At 47.5% G+C, this 27,106-nt stretch overlaps 1 protein-coding gene across 1 annotated transcript in view; it reads right to left on the bottom strand.

Annotated features, from left to right (window-relative positions):
• TSPAN7 (tetraspanin 7) overlaps positions 1–27,106 on the bottom strand; it is a gene marked incomplete at its 5' end in the record, with an annotated part of 137,809 nt that overhangs the window by 14,202 nt on the left and 96,501 nt on the right. Inside the window, 4 exons of the mRNA XM_082864766.1 lie at positions 2,747–2,902; positions 4,555–4,650; positions 7,414–7,488; positions 11,256–11,444. Of these exons, the coding sequence (XP_082720892.1) occupies positions 2,747–2,902; positions 4,555–4,650; positions 7,414–7,488; positions 11,256–11,444 (516 nt within the window). The remainder of the gene's footprint in view (positions 1–2,746; positions 2,903–4,554; positions 4,651–7,413; positions 7,489–11,255; positions 11,445–27,106) is intronic.

The raw sequence follows: 27,106 nt of genomic DNA, 5'->3' as shown, positions 1-27,106 counted from the left end.
AGGAGGTACCTCTGGAGCTGCCAACCAGAATAACTCTCTTCCTCTTGCCCTGGCTCTTTAAAAAAAAGGCAAGGAATGCCTAGGGGGTAGGGGTCAGTCAATGCTGTTAGCTAACTGAACCTGTGGACGTTTGATCATCATGCTTAGCAAAACCAAAATCAAAGCTGTCCTCAAAACAAAACGATAGATATCCTGCTTAACCGCTCTCACCTTCCTGCTCTCTGCCAGTGATTGGTACAAGGTAGGTTTCTCAGGCTGCCAGGTAAGAGCCCAGAGCCACCTTTCTGTGCTATCAGGGCACAGGGTTCAAGACACTGAAAGATCTATGGGGATTGAGAATACATGTATTTTATATAACAGGATTCCACAGAACTAGGACATGGTGGGAGTTAATCTTCCTGGGGGCGGGGGGGAGTCAGTTTGGGGAGGCTAACGTTTATGAGCATCGACTATCACTCCACATCTCCACCCCATCCGCACTCCTTACCTTTCATAGATGAGGTGTCACAGACTCAGGCCTGGGAAGTAATTGGTCTGAGAAGTTCATGTGGGCATTAAATGAGAATATCTAATGAAACTTCCTAGGCAAATTTCAGTTTTCATTCACTTTCTCTCCACAGAGGGAGCCAGGTTGGAGGGTAAAAGGGAAGTATCTCTTCCAGGTATCTGAGGCACCCAGGAAAATGTAAAGTAGGATTGTCGGGGGGGGGGGGGAGGCTGGGAGCGAGGCCAATTTGTAGGTTATCAGTGAAGTGAAAAAATGCTCCCCTATCTTTCTGGAAATCATTGTAAGGATTCTAGAGATGCACTGTAGGATCTGCCTCTAAGCCTGCTTTTGAATACAAACAAAAGACCCTCCCTACAAGGACCTGCTGCATCATTTCTAATAAAAGGCACAGTGTGGTAGGGTGGAAGACAAACGTCACCGTTATTGTTGTGACATTTACACCACAGCTACCATTTAACATTACAGTTAACGTTCATCTTGTCCTTTACTCTCTGCCATGCACTGTGCTTTATGCTTTATCTCATTCAATTCTCCTATCAGTCCCAAGGGGCAAGAACTGTTATTCTCTCTATTTTACAGATGAGAAAAACAAGGCTGAGAAAGGTTAAGTCACTTGATCAAGATCACACAACCAGCAAGTGGCTGAGCCAGGATTTAAACTGCAGCCTGACTCCAGACCCTGTGGTCCTGACTTCGAAGCCCTCAACTTTCACAAAAGAAGTAGTTTGGGTGAAATTTTTTTTCAGAAACAAGGCTTTTATCAAGGTTGATGATTGCCGCCTCTACAAAGGACCTCCTGAGGCTCTGCTGTGCCAATATCTCACTCCATAAAGCACGTCTTGCCTTCTATACATCGGAGCATCCACTGAGTGCCAGGCCTGCTCAGCACTTCATACAGTGGCAGCATAATGACATATACGGATGCTAAGTGGAGGTGTCCATGAAGAAACCAGAAGTCACCTTGCTGACGAGAGGTGAAGGAGGCCTCAAACGTGGGGTTCATAAAAAATTCCAGTTGGAACAGATGTTCTCTTAGCTCACACAAGAAGCTGTCTGTACTGAACATCTTATCTCACCACACCAACAGCCAAGTAATAAACCCAGAATGACAAAAGGAGCTTCCAGAATATGGCAACAATGCCTTGCCAGCAGTTCTGCTACAAATACCAACATTACATGGGTAAAATATAGAAACCATCTCTTAACATTCTTATCTTGAAAGGATGGCTATCTTCTGTGAATTATTCAGTAGTTGGCCCAGATCCCATAGAATTTTGAAGACCTTAGAAAACTAGAACTTTGGGATTTCCCTGGTTAAGACTCCAGGGAAGTCCAATAGTTAAGACTCCAAGCTTCCACTGCAGGGGGCACGGGTTCGATCCCTGGTCAGGGAACTAAGATCCCACGTGCCGTGCAGCATGGCCAAAAAAAAAAAAAAAAAAAAGAAAACTGGAACTTTACCTTAGTAAGAAAAGAAAATTTACCTGATGGTGGCATAACCACAGGTAAACTCAACAGTAGGGTTTTTTTCCTCCCTTTTGTTTCAGCAAGACATAGTTTCTATCTGGCATTTCCCTAAATGTTTAAGAATAGATAGCCCTCACACACAGCTGTATCATGTCTTCATCAGATTCTCTGCAGAGTGGAATACAGAATTGATTTTCCTTTTCTCTACCTAAGTTTCATTTCCCTCATTTCTACTATGTACTAACTTTCAAATTTCTCTTGGCCAGTTTTTTTTTTTTTCTCTAATTTCTTTGGGAGTCAGGATGTTGAGAGTGAGTTGAAGTTGTTGATTTCTTTTCCCAATGCAGTGAAGTCCCTAAAATCAAGGCCACCCTCCTCGCAGAAGCAGATGCTGTCTATCAACTCAACTCCCTCTTTCCGCTGAGGACCGGCACCCAGCTGGGAATAATTTCATGTTTCGAAGGTACATGAAGCAGAAGACAGACACCCAGAAAGAAGGCCACATTCCCTGACATCAGCATCAGGGTTAACAGGAACCACTTGCTAACCCTTCCTAACTATGCCTCGTAGAGTCTGGCTGAGGCAAGCCTTTCTCCTTCAGAAGTGGGCAGCCCAGTGCCTCTCCCTGGCCAGAAAGAACCACAAAGGAAGATTCCTGACTCTGTCCAAGACTATCATTTCTAACCTATTTGTCATAATTTCACAGAGACCAAAAAGCCCTCCCCAAACATTCACCACTGAGTCCCATCAGGACCAAGAGGGAGTGAGTACCTTCTGGTTCACTTTAGTGGCGGCCACGGTCAGGTTGTGCAGATCCTGGGGATTACAATCGGTGTCGTTCATGCAGCAACTTGGGGGGATGCCGTGCTCCAGAAAGTAGGGGCTGGTGCTCCAGTTGGTGTAGTTCTGCACCCCACAGCAGCTCAGCTGTTAACGGGAAAAGGAAAAGAATTAAGTGTGGCAGATCAAAGGCACTGTGGTCTCTGCACCCAGCGCCTTGCAGCTTTTAAAAGAAAAACATGGGCCCAGGCCCTAAGTCGACAGGCACAGCTTTGGTGAGCCAAGATGAGCTGAAGCTCCGCTAACGATTCTACTCACTGGCATACCCACGCGAACTCAGCGGACGAAGTGAGTCCTAGGCGCCACATTGCGTTGGTTTCCACCTCCCAAAGCCAGCAGCTGCTCTCTGGCCTGGCTAAGCATCAAAATCACCTGCGTGAATAGGTGCTGCTAAAGAGACAGACGTAGAGGTCTACTGAGTCGGGACTGTCGATGGGGGGGCTCAGGCCAAAATGGTTTTAGAAAGCTCTCCCCAAGATCTGTACTAATACGTACATAAATGGTTTGGTTTGGGGGGGAAAAAAGATGCACATGGAGGAAGAGAGAGTTGGTGTTGGTAAACTACAGCCCACCAGCTACCTGGTTTTGTAAATCAAGTTTTACTGGGACACAGCTGTGCCTCTGTTACGTGTTGTCTAGGGCAGATTTTGTGCTACGAAGGCAGAGCTGAGTAGTTGTGACAGAGACTGCATGGCCGTCAAAGCCTCAAATAGTTACTACTTGACCCTTTACAGCAAAGATGTGCCAACTGCTGACATAGAGGATGCTGAAGCAGACGGGGCAAAATATATCATTGGTGAATCTGGGTAAAAAGGGTAAGCTCCTTGTACTATTCCTGCAGCTTTTCTGGGTAACTTTGAGATTCTACCAAAATAAATTACCAAAAACATAAAAATACTGCTTCTGAAGTCAAAACAAAACAACACAACAATAAAAGACACCGCTCAATCAAAAACCTCTCCAGGGGCTTCCCTGGTGGCGCAGTGGTTGAGAGTCCGCCTGCCGATGCAGGGGACATGGGTTCGTGCCCCGGTCCGGGAGGATCCCACCCACATGCCGCGGAGCGGCTGGGCCCGTGAGCCATGGCCGCTGAGCCTGCGCGTCCGGAGCCCGTGCTCCGCGACGGAGAGGCCACAATAGTGAGAGGCCCGTGTACCGCGAAAAGAAAAAAACAAAATAACCTCTCCAGATGATCCTGCTGGGCAGTCAGGCTTGAGCACCTCCAGGCAGGAAACAGCTACTTTCCTCATATCCTCCGAGAAGCACCAGGCAGCCTAGGCCATTCACACGCCTGCAGGATCCTCAGTTGCTCTGAGATCGGCTCTCCAACCCCACTGCACCGCCCAAGCCGGTGAACACAGCTCACCTGAGCTCACCGCCCAGCCTCAAGACACCATTTCCAGAAGGCTGGTCTTAGGGAGCCAACTCGAAGTCAGGCGGTCCTACACTCACTGTTCCAAGGCTTCAGATTTTAAGGGCAAACTAGCTCTCCTTGGGATGCTCACATCCTTAACGGATGAAAAGCAAACCGGAGGGAGTGGTCCTTCTTGGCACCAATTACCTGGATCCCCGGACCCTGAAAAAGTACTGGATGTCCACTGTTGGAAAGGGAACTGGGCCAAGAGGCGGAGAGTGGGGCTCAAGAGCAAACACTGCCGGTCCGGCGTCACCGGCAGCCCACAAGTCCACGGCCCGACCTCGCAGGCCACTGCCAGCCCCATCTCCTTCCTGGAACTTACGCTGCGCTGCACGTGGTCCACTGCCCGGCTCCTCTCGTCGTTGCCATTGTAATTCTGCATGGCATCAGTGTAAGTCCTCAGGAAGGTGTCCTTGATCTAGGGGAGACAAGGGGTGATGTGGTTCTGGTCCACTGCAGCCCAGATGGACACAGATTCGTACCAACTTCCACCCCAAAACAGCCTCTTCTGAAAGTCTCCGAATAAATGTAGGCCAGGGAGGGGATGCCCTGTTTTCTGAGACAAAAGAGCTCAGAAGATCGGCCAAGGGGGTTGTTAGCTCAGGAGTTTAAAAAAAATGTTCCCTTACCCCCAATCCGGAGGAACCCTGCCTAGTTCAATGAGCCACTCAGGTGGCTTCGTCAGATTCGGAAAGGGCTGTGATGGTTTTCTAGTTATTTTCTTGGAATTGGTTACTGCCTTGCTTTCTATAACTTTTTCTGCCCTTACTCGGAAGAATGACAAAGGACAGGCCATTGTGTGTGGGGTGGGCAGGAAGACCGATGTTTTGACCAGAATCAGATCCCTAGTGTACCATACAGGAGTGGGGCAAAACCAGCTTTCACTTACCTGTCTTCATTGAGATGAGAAAAAGAGACTAAAGGACATGGACTTTACTTGTTAATAAATGGTTAGCAAAACCCTTTCTCCTTCTCTGTGAACACATTTGACCTTGGGTTAGCTTTCAAGTTCTGTTTTCCTGGAAACCTACTGAAGGCGGAGCATCAGGTGTGTTACCAGGCAACCCCGCTTATGGTAAAAAGTGCCCCGATTGGTGAAATGACTCTGGCCTTGGACTTCAGAAAATGACAATAATTACCTGGTGGGAAGCCTGGTGGGAAGCTTAGGGCTAAGCTGCTTCTAACTAGGCACATTCCTTGCTGAGATACTGGACGCTATGCCCATTGGACAGTTACAAGAGATAAAGAGACACTATTTACATGGAGCTTCTAAGCCAGGGTGGTTGCCACACCCAGCTGTGTCTCTCGTTTCATTGCACGTGCATCGTCTCTTAGGCGTGCGCAGGTCTACAGAGACTAGAGCCTGGACCACTTTGAGGACTCCCACTGAAGAAACAAGCCCACTGCTGCCCTGCCTGCAAGCTACGTTTCCTTTACCGTATCCTTCTCGGTCAATGCTGCTAGGTTGTGACCTATTCTCATCATGTGCGATTGACTCTTTAGCCAAACTCAAGACCACTCCTGGTGGCCGAAGAGTGGCACTGCAACCCCCAGCCACCACTTCCCTAAATGGTTTTTCAGTGACAAGCGGTTAGGCAGGTGAGGATGTTCAGGTCCTAGGTATCAGGTTTTACCTCAGCTGAGAATAAGAATGGGGGATCTAGCTCTGGATGCAGTGCCCACATGAAATGGTTCTAGAAGTCCGTCTTGGCATCTGAGAGGCCACATCTGGTAAAGGGGAAGAGCGGGGAGAAAGCGCCTAAGGCAGGCTCACTGGGAACTTGACCTGGCCAAGCACAAAGGCAGGGCCTGGGAACAGGTCATGCCAGACTTCAAGACGCACAGTTATCACACTCGACCTCACTGACTTTCCTACCTCCGTCTTGCTATTTCTTTCCATTCTAACACGTGTAGCTGCTTCTATCTTTACTGTTATTTACAGGGAACAATAATGAATTTGGGGAGTGGGGAGTTAGAACCAGAACTGTATCGTAGCGTATACACTTTCTGACCTATCATCAGCATACACATCTGAAAAGTGATACCACGGCAGCTACAGACAGCGTGAGAGCAGCTCGTCCCTGCATTAGCATCTACACGTTGTCCAAATAGAGCAGCCTCAGTGACAGGACATGGAAGGATGGCCACATGTGACAAAGGACAGCTGGGAGTGTCCTTGAAACTAGCAGTTCTGATCGCAAAACCGGATTCAAAATCATTCTCCCCAGCTGTAGAAATCTCAAATTTTACATGTAAATAAAAAAGCGCAGCTTTGTAGGGGTTTTTGATCGTGACTGTCTTCTCTCCTTTTCCCACACCACCAAGCGAAGCCACAGGGCTCCTCGCCACTGGGGTGTGGATTTCACCCCCGGGCGGCAGGGGGCACCCCACAGGGGCTCTAGGGAGCAGACAGTAGAGCATAGGCTGCTTAGGGGAAATGTAGCACTTCGCCTTTGGCCAACGACTTGTCTGGCTTGCCTCTGGCCTCTGATATACGGATATACACTTGTGCCTTGCTGAAGTGGCTACTTTTAAAGTATTTATATGGAAGGTCACTTTTTTAAAAGGAGGAGGAAGGACTTCCCTGGCGGCACAGTGGTTAAGAATCCGCCTGCCAGTGCTGGGGACACGGGTTCAAACCCTGATCCGGGAAGATCCCACATGCCATGGAGCAACTAAGCCCGTGTGCCACAGCTACTGAGCCTGCGCTCTAGAGCCCGCGAGCCACAACTACCGAGCCCACGTGCCACAACTACTGAAGCCCGCGCGCCTAGAGCCCATGCTCCGCAACAAGAGAAGCCACCGCCGTGAGAAGCCCGCGCACCGCAACGAAGAGTAGCCCCCGCTCGCCGCAACTAGAGAAAGCCCGTGCGTAGCAATGAAGACCCAACGCAGCCAAAAATAAATTAAAAAAAAAAATCCAACAACGGAGAATCCTTTCATGCGACAGCTATATAAAGAAATAGAGTGAGGGTCAACAACTAAGGTTTCAAGTTTGGCGAAATCCCCACCTGTAGAATTTTCTGGGCATTTCAGTTCATAGTGCATGGCATTTGGAAACTAGCAAATACCACTGGAGATGCCAGCTAGCTTCTCTGCATCCTTTACACATTCCAAGACGTTTCACAAATCCTCCTCCCAAAGACCCTTGAACTGAGTTCTCCACTTGGTGTATACTCACCTCGTGACGAAACACAAACCCAGAAATGCCAGCCACGAGTTCAGCCAGGAACACCAGAGACAGAAACATGGCATACTGCAAAGCAAGTGGACAAGGACACAGTCAGATATGGCGGGGGGAGAACAGTGCTGCTTTGGGCTAGGTCCCTTCTTGTCAGGGGGAATTAGACAAGTTGTCATATTCCCTAGAAGGCAAAGTAGAAAAAGCCTCTTCTCCAGATGTTCCCATGCGAGCCTCCATATAAGCACGTGTCTGTTTGACGTGCATAAGCATTTGGGGGCACACGGGCTGAGGACAGTGCATCCAGGGACCGGCATCATGCCTGTCAGCTCAACCAGGAGAAATCTGGAAGGGCTTTTTACAACTAAGTATCCACTATTCTTAATGTTAGGCTCCTCGAGGTAGAAAGTACTCTGGAGGGCACAGGACACAGTTCCACCCTTTCTGTGAGTCCTTTAGACCACTTTCCTCACCAGGGTCACCTGGCGTCTGCAAGCTGAGACCACTCCCTCCCGCCCATCCCTTGCAGCTCATTCACGTTTTCAACTGTTCCGATGGCCAGAAAGGCTCCTTCCGCTTGGCCACAGTCTGCCTACTTGTAAATTCCACTTACTGGTGTTGGGTCTGCTTTCAGGAGACGCCAGAACCAGTGTGACCTCTCTTCCATGCCACGGCCCTTCGTCTGTGTGAATACAGCCATGGAGGGACCGGCTGCTTCTCTCAGTTCGGGCAAGCCCTCCTGTTTCCTTAAGCACATCTCCTATGAAGTGGCTTCAAACCCCCTTCCTTTGGAGTTGTATCCCTCCCATTCTGACAGAGCGGCCCAGATGTGCACAGGCCCACGTGATACCCTTCCTCACTACGGCCTGAATGCGGCACCCACAGCAGTGGGTCGCTTACCTCTCTTGTTCTGCCTGCGGAGTTGATAGCCTTTTGAAAAGCAGATCGGCTCCGCTGCTGACCCACAATGTTCGCAAGCATCTAAAACCCCCAGTGCTTCTTACACATTTCATGCTTCCTGTACTTTCCAAGTGTGTGGGGGTGTGTGCGCGTGCGTGCAAGTGCCTAAGTTCAGGGATGTTACATGGTACTTCTGACACATTAAGGGTTTCCATTTTTGTGACTGAAAAGCAGATAAAAGGAAGGAGAATTGATTCCTCTCCTACGAGGCATATGTCTTAGAATCTGCTTCTTCTCATCTCAGAATGAAATACAACGCTCCCGAATGTTGGGAATGGCCTTTGGTGATGCCCTAGAATTTGAGTACACTGCACGTGGCCATACTGCTTACTTGTAAAGTGTATATGTGTGCATGGGATCATAAATTATTTTTCTCAGCCAGGGGCACATATATTCAAAGGAGGAAATACTGCCTTAAAATGCTGGTTTCGTTCAAAATATTAATAAAAGTGTCTCCGCGCACTGAAAGCACAGACAACTAAAGTATCAAACACACAGTTCTGAATAGAAGGCTCCGTGTACACGACTTCTCTCTCTCAACTTGGTACAAAATGCAATTAGAAGCACAACGTACTCTAGGGAGACTCTCACCCCAGGCCTAGACTCCACCAGAAAGTCCTGTGAGAAAGTCATCATCAGGACGCAGGTGGGAGAAAGAACTTTTGACTCTGCGGTGTAGCTCTTAGGAAGGGGGCCGCGGTTCTGGGCCTCCATAAAGTGAAAAGAGTTATTTTCAATTGTTTTGCAATTAATGAGGTTAAATGAGGACTGTAAAACTTTAGATGGACAGCTAATCAAGTGACTTCTGCTCTGTTCAGCTAGATCAGCAGTTTCACGTCCCTAGGAGGTTCTCTGCTTCTGGAAGCTTCCAGAGGAGAGCTGCTGCTCCTTCAGAAGGCCCGCTGGGGAGAGCCTGTATTAAATCCAGGTGGCAGGGCTCGAGTGTTCTCCAAATGAAAATACTGGAGTAGAAATAGTCCTGGCTTTCGAAAGACACCTATCTGGTTTCCCGTCCCAGCTCTCTGCACATTAGTTGTGTGAACTTGGACAAGGTATTTCACCTCCGAGTCTATCGCGTAACATGAAAACACAACCTGAACTTTATGGCGGTGGTGAGGAATAAATAAAATGGAGTATGCACACAGGACAACATCGAGCGGGTGAAAGGAACTAAATGATAGCTTTTAGAAGACCAAAACCAACACCAAGCCCCCCAAACTTCTCTACTCGCCAAAAGGGTCACTTGCTAGTAAGCTCACAAGCGTCAGGAGAAAATGGCAGCATGGTATGAAACTCAGAAGAAGCCAGAGATGACGGCTCCATTGTTGCATGCCCACTTCTGCCTGCTTCAGTCATAGTCTTTGGGCCGGAAGAAACCTTGGTGGGTTAATCCAAAACTGTTCTTTCATAAATGGGGACAAAGGCCCAAAGAGGTTACATCCTTGCCCCTCAAGACTTAAGCCACTTAGCATCAGGGTCAGTCAGGTCTCCAGGTCTCTTCCCTTCTTGTTTGGACAGATGGCTTTTTAGCAGTTTGTTTTCCATGCCTCTGGAGTTAATTCTTCCCTTGCTACTCACTGTACTGAAGAAGAGGGTCTCAGCACCAGCTGTGCAATAGCACGCCTGGAGAGCTTTCAGAAAATGTGGAGCCAGATCCTGGCCGTCACAGCGTCTGGTTCCACTGGCTGGGGGTTGGCCTCTGGCAGAGGTGTTTTTAAAAAGCCCAGGTGACTCAGGCACAGATCAAAGTTGAAAACTACAACACTAGACCAAAAGGAAACACTGGCGCCTATAAGAGGTACTGGAAGGTAGACTCAGTGCTAATGGAGGTGACAGCAGCAGAAGTGCCGCTATGTGGTCTCACTACGGCTTTTCCACCAACCTGGAAGGATTAGCTGTGGCCAGGCTATCAGCTTCCCACACGGTCTTCAGGACAGAAAATGGCCAAATCAAGCACGACCTCCATCAGGTTGCCAACAAAGAGACTGACCAGTGCCCATTTGGAAGGTGCTTCCTTTGGAGTGAATCACCCTCACACCCGTATCTGTCACTAGACGGTGTCATGGGTTACTGCAACCTAGGGCTAAACAAGAAAGGACGGGCCACCCAGCACCGAGGGAATCTCTACTCTCCCCTTTCAGAGAAAGAAATCCTTTTAAACAAAATTTTCTTTTGAGGAGAGGCTCTTGCTGCCTTTTATCTGGGAAAGCCTTCCACATAAACTCTTATTGATGAAAAGCACAGGCAAGAGACTAGAGAATTAGGCAACTGGTCTACCAGAAAGTTAAGACTTGCAGCAGCAGCCTCTCAACAGCCTATCCTTACCCTTTGGGAAACATCACTGCTGTGTCTGCTGAGTGGGGAAGCCCTGGCTTAGCTCAACTCCCACTGCACGGAGCCAGGCTGTGCAGGCGTAGAGGAGAGCGTGCCCGCGCATCCCAGCACAGCCCAGCTCAAGGAGGCAGAAAAGTATTTCTCCACTGGGAACTTGGAAATGAAAGGCTGCTCATGTTCGGGGTGCTGCCTCACCCACCACGGCTGCACATCACACGCTTGAAGAGATTTCTAAGACAGAATTCAAAACTGGAACAGGGCATCTTGCCACGAGGCTATAAATGGCTTATTAGAACCGCTGGCCACTGCTTTGTCATCATCTACCTTGAGGGACCAGGACGGGATTTTTGTGTGTGTCAGGCTGTATGTGGGGTTGTTTCTCCCTCTAGGGGATTGAAGGGTGGGTTAGGTAAAAGCCTGCACTAAAATTAGAGTCAATGACTATTAAGGACTCATCTGTGGCTTCAAGAAGGGCCACTTTGCTTTCACGTGATTTATATTTTTACAAAACAGAATCAGAAAGCAGTATTACATTGTGACCTACTCACCAGTTTCAGCATCCATGGGCTACCACGGCATGTGGCAAAGCATCCAAACAGGCCAAACACGACGATAGTGGTGCCAGTTCCGATGAGCACATAGGGAGCATTTGTGGAGTTCTCGGCAATCAGGGAAATATAGGTGCCCAGAGTGAGTTTGCCCCAGACTCCGACGGCCAGCAGGATCACCCCAGTGATCTGAAAAAAAAGCAGGAGCGGGGAGTGTGAGACTGCTGCTGAGAGGTGAGAATTAACACACAGCAATGTGGCTGGAATCTGAAGACTCCAGTTTCCGGGAGCAAGCAGGCACTTGCTGTAGGATTTCCTGAAGCAGTGGGAGAGGCCAGAGCCCATGAACTAAAGCCACCACACAGTAAAGACACTTTGATTTTGGACAACTATATCTGTCCCTTACACAATCCCATATGCAGGGACCATATCAACTGTAAGTCAAGCCAACACTAAATAACTTCTAAAAAAAAAAAAAAAAAGCTGCTTAAAAAGTACATCCTAGGGACTTCCCTGGTGGCGCAGTGGTTAAGAATCCTCCTACCAGTGCACGGGACACGGGTTCGAGCCCTGGTCCGGGAAGATCCCACATGCCGCAAAGCAACTAAGCCCGTGCGCCACAACTACTGAGCCCGAGTGCCACAACTACTGAAGCCCGCACGCCTAGAGCCCGTGCGCCACAACAAGAGAAGCCACAGCAATGAGAAGCCCGTGCACCGCAACGAAGATTATCCCCGGCTTGCGGCAACTAGAGAAAGCCCGCACGCAGCAACAAAGACCCAACGCAGCCATAAATAAATAAATAAATAAATTCAATTAATCAATCAATCATTCAATCCTAATACAGGTCTGAGAGCCTTCCCGGATCTGGTCTGGGAGCTGCTGCTCAACGCAGAGCTGGGCATGACTCCGGTAAGAATGTCAGCCGCCCTCTTCAACGTAATGTGTGTATACGGAATATTTTAAAGACATCCTACGTGATGTTTTCAAGAAAAAGGTGATCTTCTTTAACTCTCATGACGAAAATCTCTACAAAAGCAAAATACTGAAACTATTTTTGAATCCCTATTGATGTGCTGCCTTATTTACAATATTTTATTCACTATAAAACAACAGAATCTGAATAGTGCCTGGAATTAGCTGTACTACAATTTGTCAAGTCGCGCTGATTGGCCCGAAGGAAATCCCCCCAGTGTGTCTGCCCCATAGAGCCTTGCATCACTCGGGCCCTTACTTCAGGGCATAGACTTGGGGCTGCGTGCCATGCCTGACTCTCCATCCCCTGCAGGCCACACACCCCAGGAGCCTTAGCTGCTGAAGCCAGTGGCTGACTTTGTGTCTCTAGCTCCCCAGCCCGTCTCTCCCTCAGTTTACCAACAGCTGAGCAGCTCATTCGAACTGACATCCCTCCAGCTGCCACCACTTCTGACATCTTATGAGGCTCGAAAAACGCTTGGATGTCCAAGGAAGCCCTTCCCCAGTTTCTCCCACCCTATCCCCCGATGCCCCACACCAAATGCCTCAGCTCCCCGTGCAGCCTGCCCATTCGAGTGAGGAGGCAAATAAAAAAGACTGACAGAAGAAAGGATAAAGATGTGGTTATATGTACACAATGGAATATCACTCAGCCATAAAAAGAATGCAATAATGCCGTTTGCAGCCACATGGATGGACCTAGAGATGATCACACTGAGTGAAGTAAGTCAGACAGAGGAAGACAAATATCATATGATATCACTTATATGTGGAGTCTAAAGATGATACAAATGAACTTATTTACAAAACAGAAACAGACTGACAGATATAGAAAGCAAACTTATGATACCAAAGGGGAAAATGGGGGATAAATTAGGAGTTTGGGATTGACAGATCCATACCACTATATATAAAATAAACAACAAGGACCTACTGTATAACACAGGGAACTATATTCAATTATCTTGTAATAACCAATAATGGAAGAGAATGTAAGAAAATGATTATTTACATATATGTAAACAAAAAAAAAGTGAGGAGGCAGGATGAGAAACTGGTGAAAACCTGTATGACACAAATCAAGACCCGCCTCTCCAAGGTTTCCCCTGTCAGTCAACAAACACACTGTTCCTTAATGTCCGTAAGTGAACACATACCACTGCAAGAGGGAGCAAATGGCTGGGCCAGTGGAGATGCCTAGGAGCTTCTCTCTGTACACTTCCTTCTGCAGTTCGGAGCCATCAGGCTCCACCATCAGATTGTTTCTCTGTGCAGGAAAAAGAACAGACCCTCCACCTTTCCCCGTATCAGCCGAGAGTGGGCTCCACCGGTTTGGGGGATGGGATCAGTGGAGGCAACAAGAGCTTCGTGAAACTCCCCTACCCCCATCCCGATAGCCTCCCTACTTTGTAGAACCATCACCATGAAAGACAGAATTAAAAGCTTTAAAGTAGAAAAAGGTCGAGGAACTTGTGCTACTTTTATAAGGCAAAGGTGAAGGAATGTGATGCAGTCTTGAGGAGAAAGTGTTTGACACTAATATTGGGGAGAAAGTGGCCCAGTGGCGGTCTGCCGCCTTTGAAAAGTCAAAATGGGCACGGCCTTAGCGAGTTAGGAAAACCAAGAATGCATTTGTTGCCAAGAGTTCCAAGTCCTGTACTGACACCTGGTGGTTGCTAAAGAAAGTACCTTCCTTGAACACCTCTGCCATACTCCTCCAAATGGAAACAAAATGCTTTTCCTCCACTAAAATCAAAATTTAAGATTCAGCTCTCTACTCATTAGGGGCAAGAATGCAGTGGACATTAGGTGGAAAGGACAGCGCTTGAGCTATCTTTTAGTACTCAACGCTTAGCACAGTGCCGGGCACAGAGTAAAGGCTTAACATTCATTGACAAATACATTTCATTCCTCTGGGTCTTAGACCTCTATTTTATAAAACAGGGTCTTTCGCATGCCAGATACTTACAAAACTTCTCCATCAGGTAAATACTGAGAGGTAACTTAACATGAAACCAAAGAGAATCTTTCTCCCCTACTTCCCCCTCTGGCATTAACTGCCTAAAGGTGTAAATATTACAATGTCAGTGTACTGAACAAAACCAAAAAGTTCCGTTAAACTACTCATTGTTTAGGCCGAATATGTCTCATCCAGACACTTGCAATTTCATATGATTGCCCCCAAAGATTCAGTAACCTTTCAGACATACACTGAGTAGCTGCATTCTATACTCTACTAGTGTCAGTCATTATTGGAACACAATGGCTTTTTTTTTTTTCATCTTTATTGGAGTATAATTGCTTTACAATGGTGTGTTCGTTTCTGCTTTATAACAAAGTGAATCAGTTGTACACATACATATGTTCCCATATCTCTTCCCTCTTGCGTCTCCCTCCCTCCCACCCTCCCTATCCCACCCCTCTAGGTGGTTACAAAGCACCGAGCTGATCTCCCTGGGAACACAATGGCTTTAATGAAAGTGTCTATTACTCACCAAGTATAAGAGTCCGATATTATATTTCTGTCACAAGTGATTTCATGAAGTTCGCTTACTACCCTAACAAAGATTATATGCAGTATGTCAAAGTTAACACAAATCCTGCTTTTAAGGCAAACAATATTAACGTTTTTATTCCTTTCCTTTCAAAAAATAATTTCTGCAAATGCAGTCATTGCTTTGTGTATTAAACCTCTCCTCATGGAAAGTACAAAACCTATGATATCAACTTGTTGGAACGTTCATATAATGTAAGTTACACAAATATTCTTTTTTTTTTTTTTTTTTTTTTTTGCAAAAAGACTATTCTTGCAGACCTCCAAGGGTGCCTCTTAAAGATTGCCAGTGGGTGCAAACAAACACAACATTGTGGGCACCATATTGCTTGGGGAAAAAGCCACCCAATGTTTTGACCTTGACCAACTCAGACATCCTCTAAGGAACTCCTCCTCTGAATGAGGTAGAGACTGGGATAGACCAGCCTCTTCCAGCACCTGTGTGCCAGGAATCTAAAAACCAGCCAGAGAGGAAAGTCCTTCTCCAATGTTGCTCTTCTTCTACTCAAACATTCCTGATGGGCCAGCTCTGTGTTTGGAAGCCTGAACTCCAGAGGCAAGTCCTTCTGCACAGCCCAGACCCACGTCTTTAGCCTCATCTTCCTCACTAGTCTTTGTCAACTCTATGTACTTCCAGGAAAACGGAGTCGTCCTCTGTGCGCTTCCTGTACTTGACTGCTTCTCAACCTTTGCTCGTGATGATCCTCTGACCTAGAACCCTTACCCTTCCTATCACTACCTGTCTGCGTCCTAAACTCTTAGGGTACCCTGGACGCCCTCCTCCCAGCCTCCTTAAACAGAACTTACTTGGAAATATGCCATCATCATGCTGCACCCCATCCCCCTCCCATGCACGTCCAGGACTGTGAGCCCCTCAAAAGCAGGAGCTCTGGGCTCTGTGTACAGTCAATGCCCAGTACGTGTCTGCCACATGCATGAACCAGCATCTGATTGTAGAGTTAAAGGGGGAGAAGTTTCATGTTAGCCATCCACCTGCTATATACCCTCTGGACATCTCTGAGGAAATGGTAGAATGCCCATCTGAGCAGGCATCATAATCTGGGGGAAATAACAGTGCTAAGGAGAAAGGAGAAGAAAATAAACAGACAATGGAGGAAAAGGTTGGGCCGCAGTGCACCCTGAAGTGAGGAAAGCCATATTTCGTGGTGGTACTGGTGGTGGACTCGGGGTGACTCTTGGAAGAAACTGCCAGGCAGTTGGAGGAAAAGAACTACAAGCAAAGGGCTGAAGAGCCACAAAACACAATAACCAAGTACTTATTCACATTTTCCCGCTATAATAATGCTTCTTACCAAGGGTAAGAAACATACAAAGACAAGCCAAAGACAAAAGGATTTTTTCTCTTGGTTCCTGTTAACACACACGGCAACACTCACCCCTACACGTGCCTCGATGAGCACCCACAGAGTGCAAAGTAAAGGACAGGTTCTCTTCACCTCTCTCTTCTGCTCTGGGGTGCAATGAATGAGTGGGTTCAGAGCTCGCCAAAGCAATTTTGCGTCTCAGATCTTCAGAGACCTCAAATTCCGAAATCAAGCAGTGTGTCACCGATTTTGGCTTTCTCATGGAAGTTTTGCTTCCTTCTCAGAAGAACCAATTAGCAAGCAGCCAATAGTGTGGCCAAGGAAGGGACAGATCAGAGCCCGTAGGTAAACCACGCAAGCGGCCTGGTGAAGGCCCTGCCACCTTACAGGCTCCCGCCTCAGCCACAAGCCAGGAGGGCAGGCCTGGCGCCCACCAGCAGCAGCCAGGCTAAGTCTCTTGGTCTCTGTTAACTCCCAGCATCTCATGGTGGCTTGACATTTTCTGCATGCTTGCAACACAGCTCGAAATATATGGGGTCACTGCTCCTTCCCCTGGGTCCTGATGCACACACTACTTTGTGTGCGCCCTGCAAGAGTGGAGTCTCTGTTTCCCCAAGTCCTGTCGAAGTCCTGCATCAAATCCCGCTAGCCTTCAAAGTCTGATTCTCTGGGAATTCCTCCTCCCATTGCCAGACCCCCAGGTTGGGAAGCCTGATGGGAGTCTCAGAACCTTCACTCCAGTGGGTGCACTTCTGTGGTATAAGTGTTCTCCAGTTCGTGAGTCACCCACCCAGAGGTTATGGGATTTGATTTTATTGTGATTGCGCCCCTCCTACCATCTCATTGTGGCTTCTCCTTTGTCTTTGGATGTGGGGTATCTTTTTTGGTGAGTTCCAGTGTCTTCCTTTCGATGACTGTTCAGCAGTTGGTTGTGGTTCCGGTGCTCTCGCAAGAGGCAGTGAGACCACGTCCTTCTACTCCATCTTGAACCAATCTCTTAGTCTAAAGACTTGAAAATGTGTTAATAAACAGCAGCTTATCTGATTGTAGGATAAACCACTGACTCTGTAGCCTTTTTTAAGATTCCACATGTAAGTGATATCATATGGTATTTGTCTTTCTCTCTCTGACTTCACTCAGTATGACAATCTCTAGGTGCATCCATGTTGCTGCAAATGGCATTATTTCATTCCTTTTTATAGCTCAGTAATATTCCATTGTATATATGTACCACATCTTCTTTATCCATTCCCCAGAGGCATTTTTCTTGAGCCCACAAGAAAATGTGGGAGTGCACTCAGACCACAGACCTTCTGCACTCAGACCACAGACCTTCTGATTAAACTGTAGCCGCTCCTCTTGTGCCCATGAAATGCTGTGCCAGGTTTGGGTCTGACAGAATAAAGCCCACATATATTTTTTTTCTTTAACTACATAATATACTGAATAGGAATCTGTGGCATCGTTAGGATAATGTGCAGACGTTCATGTAGAAAGTGGGGCTCATGAGCCATGTATTGTGAAACTAAGGGAAAACAAAGATTACAGAAAATCGAATTATAGAAGCACAAGCTATCTAGAAGAGGCACTCTTCCCTAAGAAGTTATATGGGATAGAAAACACAGGATCTAAAACCAGCTGAAAGGAACATGCAGAAAAAAGTGTAGGCAGGAATCTCAGCTAGACAGCCATTTCAGGTGAAAGCTACAATTCAATTATCCTAGAGGTTTACAGGTTAATTCACTCTCGGCAACTACACCGAGATACTGAGAAATGTTCTTCCCCCATTCCAGATGATTCTATAACTCAGGAAAAAAATGCCTGACACAGAAACTCTATACACATCATCAATAATTAAAATACAGGCCCTTGGAAGTTAGATTTTAAGAGGAAAAGTAGCCGACAGACTATGCTTTCAGCTCGTTCTTACAGGAGCGTGTGTGCTGAGGCGACGGCAGGGGAGAGCCAGTCTTTGCAGTGTTCTGACCTGATTTTAGAGGGATGGATAAAGCAACCAGAAGGTAGAGAAATCGGCAGCTTCCATAATCTCATGGTCTTCTCTTTAGACTTGAAGAAGTAACAGTGTGAATCTGTCATGGTTACAACTTACGATTTTATTATGAATTGTTTGTGTAAATGCTTAATGTTTTAAAATAGACTAAGAACCAGGATTTATTGGGGTTTTTCAGTGGGCTTGAGAACTCACTCCAGATGAGTGGCAGAAAGGGATTCAGCATATTTAAAAGGCAGGTGAATGGAAGAGCTCTGGGCTGGGGGCTAGAATACCAGCGTTTCAGTTGTAGTTTTGTCATTAATAAGCTGTGTGACTTTGGGCAGATCACCTAACCTTTCTGGGCGTCAGTTCCCCCTTCAGTAAGATCAGGAGGTGGAAAAACCTGATTTCCAGTGCTTCCTCCAGCAATGACATTCTGATAGAACAAATCTGAATTTCAAACTTGACATGCTTATTCCCTCTGAAATATATTTATACATGTGCCATTGGGCAAATAAGCTCCGGGAAGTTTATTAGGTCCTCCCTGTGACTGACAAACTGTCAGCAGTGGGAATAGGAAAGTCAGCTCATTTCTGGACTCGAGACCACTGTTCTGCCAGCTTTCCAAGGTGACAAGTGGTTGCTGGGAAAGAGAAAGGGGGTCATGCATTGTACTTGTACCCAGACATCTAAAAATACATAAGTTCACTGGCATATCAACAAGCTTTACTTTTTATATGAAGATGACACTGTCATCTTAAGAGCAGTAAGACATATGCTTTGCGCTGTTTCTTTCTAGGCAAGTATGTTAGCCAGTTCAACCCCTTTGCTCTGTCATTTTTATGTCTGTATGTGCGTGGGTGCATGTGTATATGTGCAGAAGAGGACACACATTCCATGGTGGGGAGGTTAGCGGTATCATTAAAAAGATTTAGGGAAGTTGAGAAGAGGAAGAGAGAGTACTGAGATGCTCTTAAATGCTGACTTCTTAAAACTGAGTTTGAGAACCAACAGGAAACCCAAAGACCATCTGGTCCAGGTTCTGTTTTCTGTTGTGTTTGAGGCAAGAAAAAGCCACAGAGGTAACAGGTTCAGAAGGCAGTTGTGGATGTGGGACTGGAGTTCGGGAGCAAGTCTGAGCTGCAGGCGAGGGCTGAGGCCAGAAGTGACAGCAAGGGAGGACCGTGTCTCAGGAAGCGGAAGCAGAGAACAGTGGGAAGGATGAGGGCTATAGCTTGAGGCAGGTGGGCACTACAACGCGGGAGGACAATGCTGGAAGACGGGAACAGTGAAGAGACACAGAACAGAGTGGACACATCTGTGAAGGTAGCAGCTAATAGAAGAAGTGGAAGACATGGAAGAAAGATACTTTTTTCTCCTCTAAAGAGGAAACAAAGGGAAACAAAACACCAGCACAGTTCCCTGACCCCAGGTGCGCCCATGAGCAGACATGGCACTCTTTATTTATGTACCCAGTAAAGCCTGCTGAGATTTTGTGTTTAAATATCATTTCATCCTATAGCCAATTCATAGAACTCAAGTTCCAGGAGCTAGGTCATGAGCCTGGAGTGATGTGTCACAAATGCTAGGTTCTATTTGGATTTTATCAGTGACCGTATAGCCAGGGTCTGAAGTGCAGATTGTCTTACAGATCAGAGATGCTTGTGAAATATGAAAAGGGATTTGAACAGCAACATGAAAAGTCAGGAATTCCAGCTCTGGCTGTGGACTCATCAAAGGCTCTTCCCTCACTTGTGTAGTGAAGCCGCTGATCATTTCATAGGAAATGGCTGCAGGAATGTTGTCAGTCCAGCAAACAATGCTTCCTTCTCCCAGATGTCTTAAATATGCCTCCACCATCTTGAACCAGTCATGTTGCCTTAGTTCTTCATCTGTGAAATGACTGGACTGACCCCAGTGATGTCTACAGGAGTCCTTCCCAGCTAAAGTTTTACATGTTTCTTTGAGCTGCCCAGAGGTGCTCAGAGGGGCCAAGATCAAGCCCAGCTGTTAGCTAGGGTGCAGACCACACTGGCCAATAGCTTTTACCAGCGGCCAGTGCTGGCCGGGCTTTGTGCCCAGCCTGGGGGAGTCGAGCTGGGCAGTGGCTCGCGCAGGTGGCTGGCTGGAGACCAAATCACCTCTAACGTCCTAGAGGCCCAGGAAGTGATGGAAATGGATCAATATGGTGACAGTACTTTCTGAGTTAAAAACTGGGTCTGAACACTGTAGAGACATCTGAAATAGGCCTATCACAGAAAATCAGGGCTGCGCAGCTGCTAAAATCATAATACAGACCACTTTATCAAAGCGACAGACCACTTGAAAAACTCAACCCCTTCAAATGCAGCCTAAGCGGCTCCACCTTATACTTACTTCCATTATTCAACAAAGGGTCACAGGAAACTTCCAAACATGTTATCAGGGCCTCTGACTATCCCACTAGGAAATGAGAGAGAATGGGCAGCCCTGAATTCGTTTCACATTTCCTGGATATTATTCTAAAAGATTCTGGACTTTAGGTCTCCTCCCTCTTAAACAAATCCCTAAAGAAAGGCCCCAGAATTTAAAAAAAAAATCCCACCATGTTTATTAGCACATTGAGAAACATTCTATATAATATCAGGGAGAAATTTTAAGGGCAGCTTTTCCTGAGCCTCTTGGCATTGCTTTTCATTTGTAAGTATTGTTGAGTTCTCCTTGAAAATGTTTGAAACAGGACTTAGGTTTTGATTTACACTGGTAGAAAGCGTCTTACTCTGACTCCTGGTCCCCAGGAGTGTGTAAAACGAAGAAGTGAGCAAACCAGAGGTTAAGACTGTCTGGATGTAGTTCACACCTCTGGTTTCACTGATGACCCAGATATTTAAATAGACGGCATAAAGGTGAACGCCTATTAGGAACTGGGGCCAGCAAAGCCACTTACAAGGAGATTTATGTACTTAGAAATCAGGATCGGCTGTAGCGGCTAAAGTGAGAGAAGCTCAATGTTTGGGGGATTCCCTCTATGGCACGCCTCTTCTGTGGAAGCCCCAAGTTGAGCTCACTCATAGTTAAAAGCCACTGGACCAGTTCACACACACAAAGGCGGATGAGTGGCCGGAGCCCCAAGCCTTAGCCTCCCTAACAGGGGCTGACTAACTGAAGGAAGAGCTGTGGGGAGAAACCACTTCCCTTACTTCCATTCCTCAGATGACCTGAGACTGGATCAGCGCTCTGAAAAGATGGATCAAATTCCACGCTAATGGGCTTCCCTGGTGGCGCAGTGGTTGAGAGTCCGCCTGCCGATGCAGGGGACACGGGTTCGTGCCCCGGTCCGGGAAGATCCCACATGCCGCGGAGCGGCTGGGCCCGTGAGCCATGGCCGCTGAGCCTGCGCGTCCGGAGCCTGTGCTCCTCAACGGGAGAGGCCACAACAGTGAGAGGCCCGCGTACCACACACACACAAAAAATTCCACGTTAATAAGAAAAGATATTTTAAGAGAAGTTCAAGTCAGGGTAAGCTTATAAACAATGCATATAAACTGATGCATGTTGACAGACAGTCTGTGCTGACCACGCGTTTATCTTGCCCTGTATTGTTAACTGTGTGTCCATCAAGATTTGAAGGGTCTTGTGGGAGGAAATAAGGTCCTTTACTTCCTTTGTCTCCACCAAAGCCTCACCCACATCCTGTGCCTGATTTTCCCAGGCAACATGTCATTCAGACATTCTGTCCTGACGCCCGTTTAAGTAGAATCAGCGCTTGTCTGACTGTGAGCCCCAATTTTTAATTTGAAGGCCAGTCACTGTGCCTAGGGTGAGCACGCAGTGGGAGCTCAGTAGACGCACGATGGACCTGAGTGGTGATCGCTTCTTTAAAGCCAGCTCCCTTACAGTGGCCGTGGCCTTGGGAGTTACTGCATGGGAATGAACCTGGATAAACCAGTCCTAACAATGACTCCATAAACATGACCTGGAATGCCAATCTGACAGAGCAGCACATGTCTCTCAGGATTATGTTGTTGAACAGATTTAGCTCTGGGAGTTCCATTATTTTCAAAAGGGAAAACGTTCTTTGCATAATTTCTATATGGGATCATCATCTTCAAAACACCTACATATATACATATACCTTATACATACATGTGTAAAGGAAACAGAAGCTGGAACTCAGACGGTGAAGAAATCCCTGAAAGCCGGTGCTCTGTCTGGCTACGTGTTGATGGGGGATGAGGGGGTGGGGTGTTTGGAGGAACTCATGCCTCTTTGCAGGTGAAATTGGAGCCGATAAGACATCATGCCAGAGGACCTATTATTAAATGAGTAAAAAAATAATCTGTGGAAGAAACGTGCATGCGGTACTCGATAACAAGATTCTTACATGAACAGTGAGATGGTGTTGTCCTTTCAGTGGTCCTAACTTTCTCCTGAGACGATTTATGGGGGGAAAAAAACCCACTTCTATTAGCGATTCAATTAACTTTCAACATTCAAATATCTACACTGCACACATATGTGATACTGCCACCAAATAAGAAACACAGGGAAACTTCGGAAGTCTAATATTGGCAGGGTATTGTGGGGGAAAAAATTAACTTTAGGTAACACATGTTCTTGGCCAAATAAACAAAAACAAAAGTCATTTCAGAAAAGCACAAAGAAGACACTCTGCCATCTCTACCACTATTACTCCGGCTAAGCCGCCATCTTTGTCATCTCTCTCTGCCTCCACCTTTGACCCCACGCTCTCTTCTCAACCCAGCAGTCAGGGCGATCTGTTCAAACATATGTCCAATAATAGTACTCCTTTGCTCAAAACTCTTCCACACATTCCCTCTTTCAGACCAAAGCCAATGTTCTCGCGCTGGCCTGCAAGGCCCTACTTGACCTGCATCCCTTGCTAGTTCCTCTCATGGGCCCTCCACTGGCTCCCCTCGTGCTTACCAGGCTCCAGCTTCACAGGCCTCTTTGCAGCCCCGCAACCACTCTTGGCCTGGTTTCTGCCTCAGGGACTTTGCACTTGCTCTTCCCTCTGCCCGGACTTCAAAGATCTCTCATTTCTTCAAGTCTCTGCTCCTCCATGGGCCCTTCCCTGACGACCCTCTTTAAAACTTGAACCCTGCCCCTCCAGCATTCCTTACTCCCTCCCTTCCCTGCTTTATTTTCCTCCACTGCACTTATCACCTTCGAACACTATTTAATTTACTTTCCTTTTTTTTTTTGGCTGCAACACGTGGCATGCGGGATCTTAGTTCCCTGACCAGGGATCAAACCCATGTCCCCCTGCAGTGGAAGCACGGAGTCTTAACTGTTGGACCTCCAGGGAAGTCCCTTAATTTACTTTCTTAGTCTGTCTCCCCAGAATGAATGTGAACTCTGCGAGGTGGAGAATTTGGCCTGTTTTACTGATGTAGCCCCAGAGCCAAGACAAATGCCCACTCATAGTAGGTGCTCAGTAAATAGTTGTTAAGTGACTGAGGACCAGATGACAGGCAGGTGAGCAAGGGTGAGCTTCAGAGGCCATGAGATCCATCAGCACCAGCGCTGCACTAAGGAAGCCAAATGGTGGACCTGACTCTTACAAGGCCCAGGCAGTTGCACTGAGATAAAAACCTAGTCTTTGGCCAATTCGCTTCTTACCCAGCACATTGCTTCATAAAGTGTCTGCTTCTGACCACAAGGGGGACTAAATGCGAAAGGATGGAATAGTTCCGTCTAATCCATCACCGCTAATGGAAACGTAATTCGAAGCTCTAACATCCTGTAACTCCATGAGGTCTATAATTGATGGTTAGGAGTTGAGAGAATGAGCAGTGCTTATACCAGCAAGATTTTTCTCTCTTTTAAAAAATGTACTACGGCAGGGGGCGGGGGCAGGGGGCACTTACTATGTGCTAGGCACGATGCTAAGTGCTTTACTAGCTCTATCCTAATCAGCCTACGAAACTTGCCTGAGGTCATCACCACTAAGCGGCAGAAGAGGTACTCAAGGCCCTAGCCCTCAACCACCACCGCCTTGGTTTCTGGCATGGACGCAAGCTGGATTTCTCAACCCTGAGAAGCGGGCTGCCACAATTAAAAACTAAAATCTGCAGGCATGCTCTCTAATTTATTTATCTAAAAATGCTATCCATTATTTCTCCCGATTCCAGCAGGAAAATCTATAGAAATGGACACATGTTCTGCTCCAGGCAACAGCTTGATACTTTAAGAACCAGGAATGAGAATAAATATTCTGATGTATATATTGGGATGGGCCAGAAGTGTTAACTATCACAAACGTCCGACACAAGTCTACAAGAGGACCAATCTGAAGAATCAGTAAAGCCTGACGTGCAAACAGAAAACTGTAGCATGTTCTGGGGAAAGTTTAGGCAACTAAGGAACTCTGGGTTTGGACCTGAGAAGAGGGATGAGAGGCCATGGCTGATATATATGAGGAGAACCCACTCTGAAGCTGTGGAGTCATCTGACTTTTAAAGTAGGTCTGACCCAAAGCAAGGGGCTGAGTCACCAGCTGAGGCAGTGGCATCGTATCTGCCTGCCCCACAGCTCAGAAGGGGGATGCGATCAGTCCTTCGCCAACTAAGGGCACAGTCCGGAAACACAGTTAACTGTGTGCGTACGGGCCTGTGATAAACGGCATTTGCTGAGCAGTACTGGGCTCTCTATATGCTTTGTCACATTTATTCTTCATCTGTTTTGCAGATGAAAAACAGGCTTTGCAAACTGAGGCTTTGAAAGGTTCAGCAACGTGCTCAAAGCCACAAAGCTAATAAATGGTACAGCCCGGAGATAAATTCATCTCTGTCCTACCCCAAGGCCGTTTCCCCACCATCATGATCTCTGCTTCCTGTGGCAGTGTGAGCAAGGTGGGGCAGCTCTTGGAGCTGGGGTCTTCTTTGCCCAATATTACCCAGTCCCTGGCCCTCCCCCCTCTCCCCCGTGTCCCCTACTGGGCACGCTCCAGTGGGTGAATGGGGTCGCACTCCAGAAGATTATTGATACACCACTGGTGTGGAACTCAGAATGCATTTTCTTTTGGAAACAGTGTTAGACGTGGTGCCTGTGTTTCTAGGCCAGTCCTCAAAGGTCTATATTTAAGCCAGTGATGGGGAAAGTTATAGGGAAACAGACTGTTGTCTCGATACAAGGAAGAACTTTCCAATAGTAGGCGTTGCCTAAAATGAACGTGTGACAACAGAGGGTAAGCAGCTTTCTGGGCATTCCCGCAGGGTCTCTGGAGGCAAGCATGAGGCAGAAGTCCTACGGATGGGAAGCCAGCAGGAAAGGCAGAATTGCCTGAAAAGTCATTCTGAGCCTGACTAGTACCCTGGAAGCCACGTGCTTTTCCCGGCCAATTATTTCCCTGGATTTTCATACATGAATGAATAGGACCTTCAGCAATGCAGAAACCAGGGCAACCATTTTCCCAGACCCCAAGCAACATTTCCTTTGATCTCCAAAAGGAAATGCTACGTCACATAATTTTGTCACACGAAGAGCAAGAGAGATACTTGCTCAGTGAAATGACGTCACAATTAAAATGAGCTGTGTTCTTTTGTTTTGCGGTACGCGGGCCTCTCACCGTTGTGGCCTCTGCCGCCGCGGAGCACAGGCTCCGGACGCGCAGGCTCAGCGGCCATGGCTCACGGGCCCAGCCGCTCCGCGGCACGTGGGATCCTCCCGGACCGGGGCACGAACCCGCGTCCCCTGCATCGGCAGGCGGACTCTCGACCACTGCGCCACCAGGGAAGCCGGAGCTGTGTTCTTTAAAAGGAGGAAATGGCACTTGAAGGAATGTTTGCTCTATCGTTCTAATCCCTCCATTTTCCCCAGGCAAATGCGTACACTCTCCACCATTTCTCAGCTAGACTCAGAAAGGTGGGCTGGCTTTCAGCATCAGTGAACGTGGTTAAAGATAAACGTACAGGGCTTCCCTGGTGGCGCAGTGGTTAAGAATCCACCTGCCAATGCAGGGGACACAGGTTCGAGCCCTGGTCCGGGAAGATTGCACATGCCGCAGAGCCACGAAGCCCGTGCGCCACAACTACTGAGCCTGCGCTCTAGAGCCCGCGAGCCACAACTACTGAGCCCACGTGCCACAACTACCGAAGCCCGTGCGCCTAGAGCCCGTGCTGCGCAACAAGAGAAGCCACTGCAATGAGAAGCCCGTGCACCGCAACAAAGAGTAGACCCCGCTCGCCGCAACTAGAGAAAGCCCGCGTGCAGCAACGAAGACCCAATGCAGCCAAAAGAAGTAAATTAATTAATTTTTAAAAAATGCTTAAAAGGGGCTTCCCTGGTGGCGCAGTGGTTGAGAGTCCGCCTGCCGATGCAGGGGACGCGGGTTCGTGCCCCGGTCCGGGAAGATCCCACGTGCCGCGGAGCGGCTGGGCCCGTGAGCCATGGCCGCTGAGCCTGCGCGGCCGGAGCCTGTGCTCCGCAACGGGAGAGGCCACGACAGTGAGAGGCCCGCGTACCGCAAAAAAAAAAAAAAAAAAAAAAAAAGAATCTTAAAAAAAAACTGTAAAAAAGATAAATGTATAAAAGCTACAAAGGCAACCTTCATATTCTTCACATAGAGACAAAGATTCTTTTGAAAACCTGACATACATTGAAACTAAAAAAAGAGTCTAATAAGGTGCTATTAGTAACGGTATACTACACCAGAAATCAGTTCTAAAACAAGTACATAGCTCCTCAGAAGAACTGTGCGATTAGGACTTGGTTATGGAGACAAATACAGCTCCACTTTTTACCCCCAGGGTGACACAGCTGTCACAGCTGAGCTCGCCCCTGCATGGCGCACGCTGCTTCTATCTGCTCGGCCCCCCTGCCCCATTGCTGTCCAGCCAGGTCCTACGTGCCCTTCAAACACAACTGAATTGCCCTTTCCACCAAGAGGCCTTCCCTGGCGCTCCAAGACAGTAATCATTTCCTTAACGTGCTTAGGATTTGCCACCTATGTCTTATGAATGGCATTTTAGCTCGCACCCTAAGCCTTGTGAACACCTTACTG

The sequence above is a fragment of the Leucopleurus acutus genome (assembly GCF_964270905.1).
Source record: "Leucopleurus acutus genome assembly, chromosome: X".
In the NCBI taxonomy this organism is placed as follows: domain Eukaryota; kingdom Metazoa; phylum Chordata; class Mammalia; order Artiodactyla; family Delphinidae; genus Leucopleurus; species Leucopleurus acutus.
The sequence above is the reverse complement of the archived record's forward strand: the minus strand, read 5'-3'. Positions and strand labels throughout refer to the sequence as shown.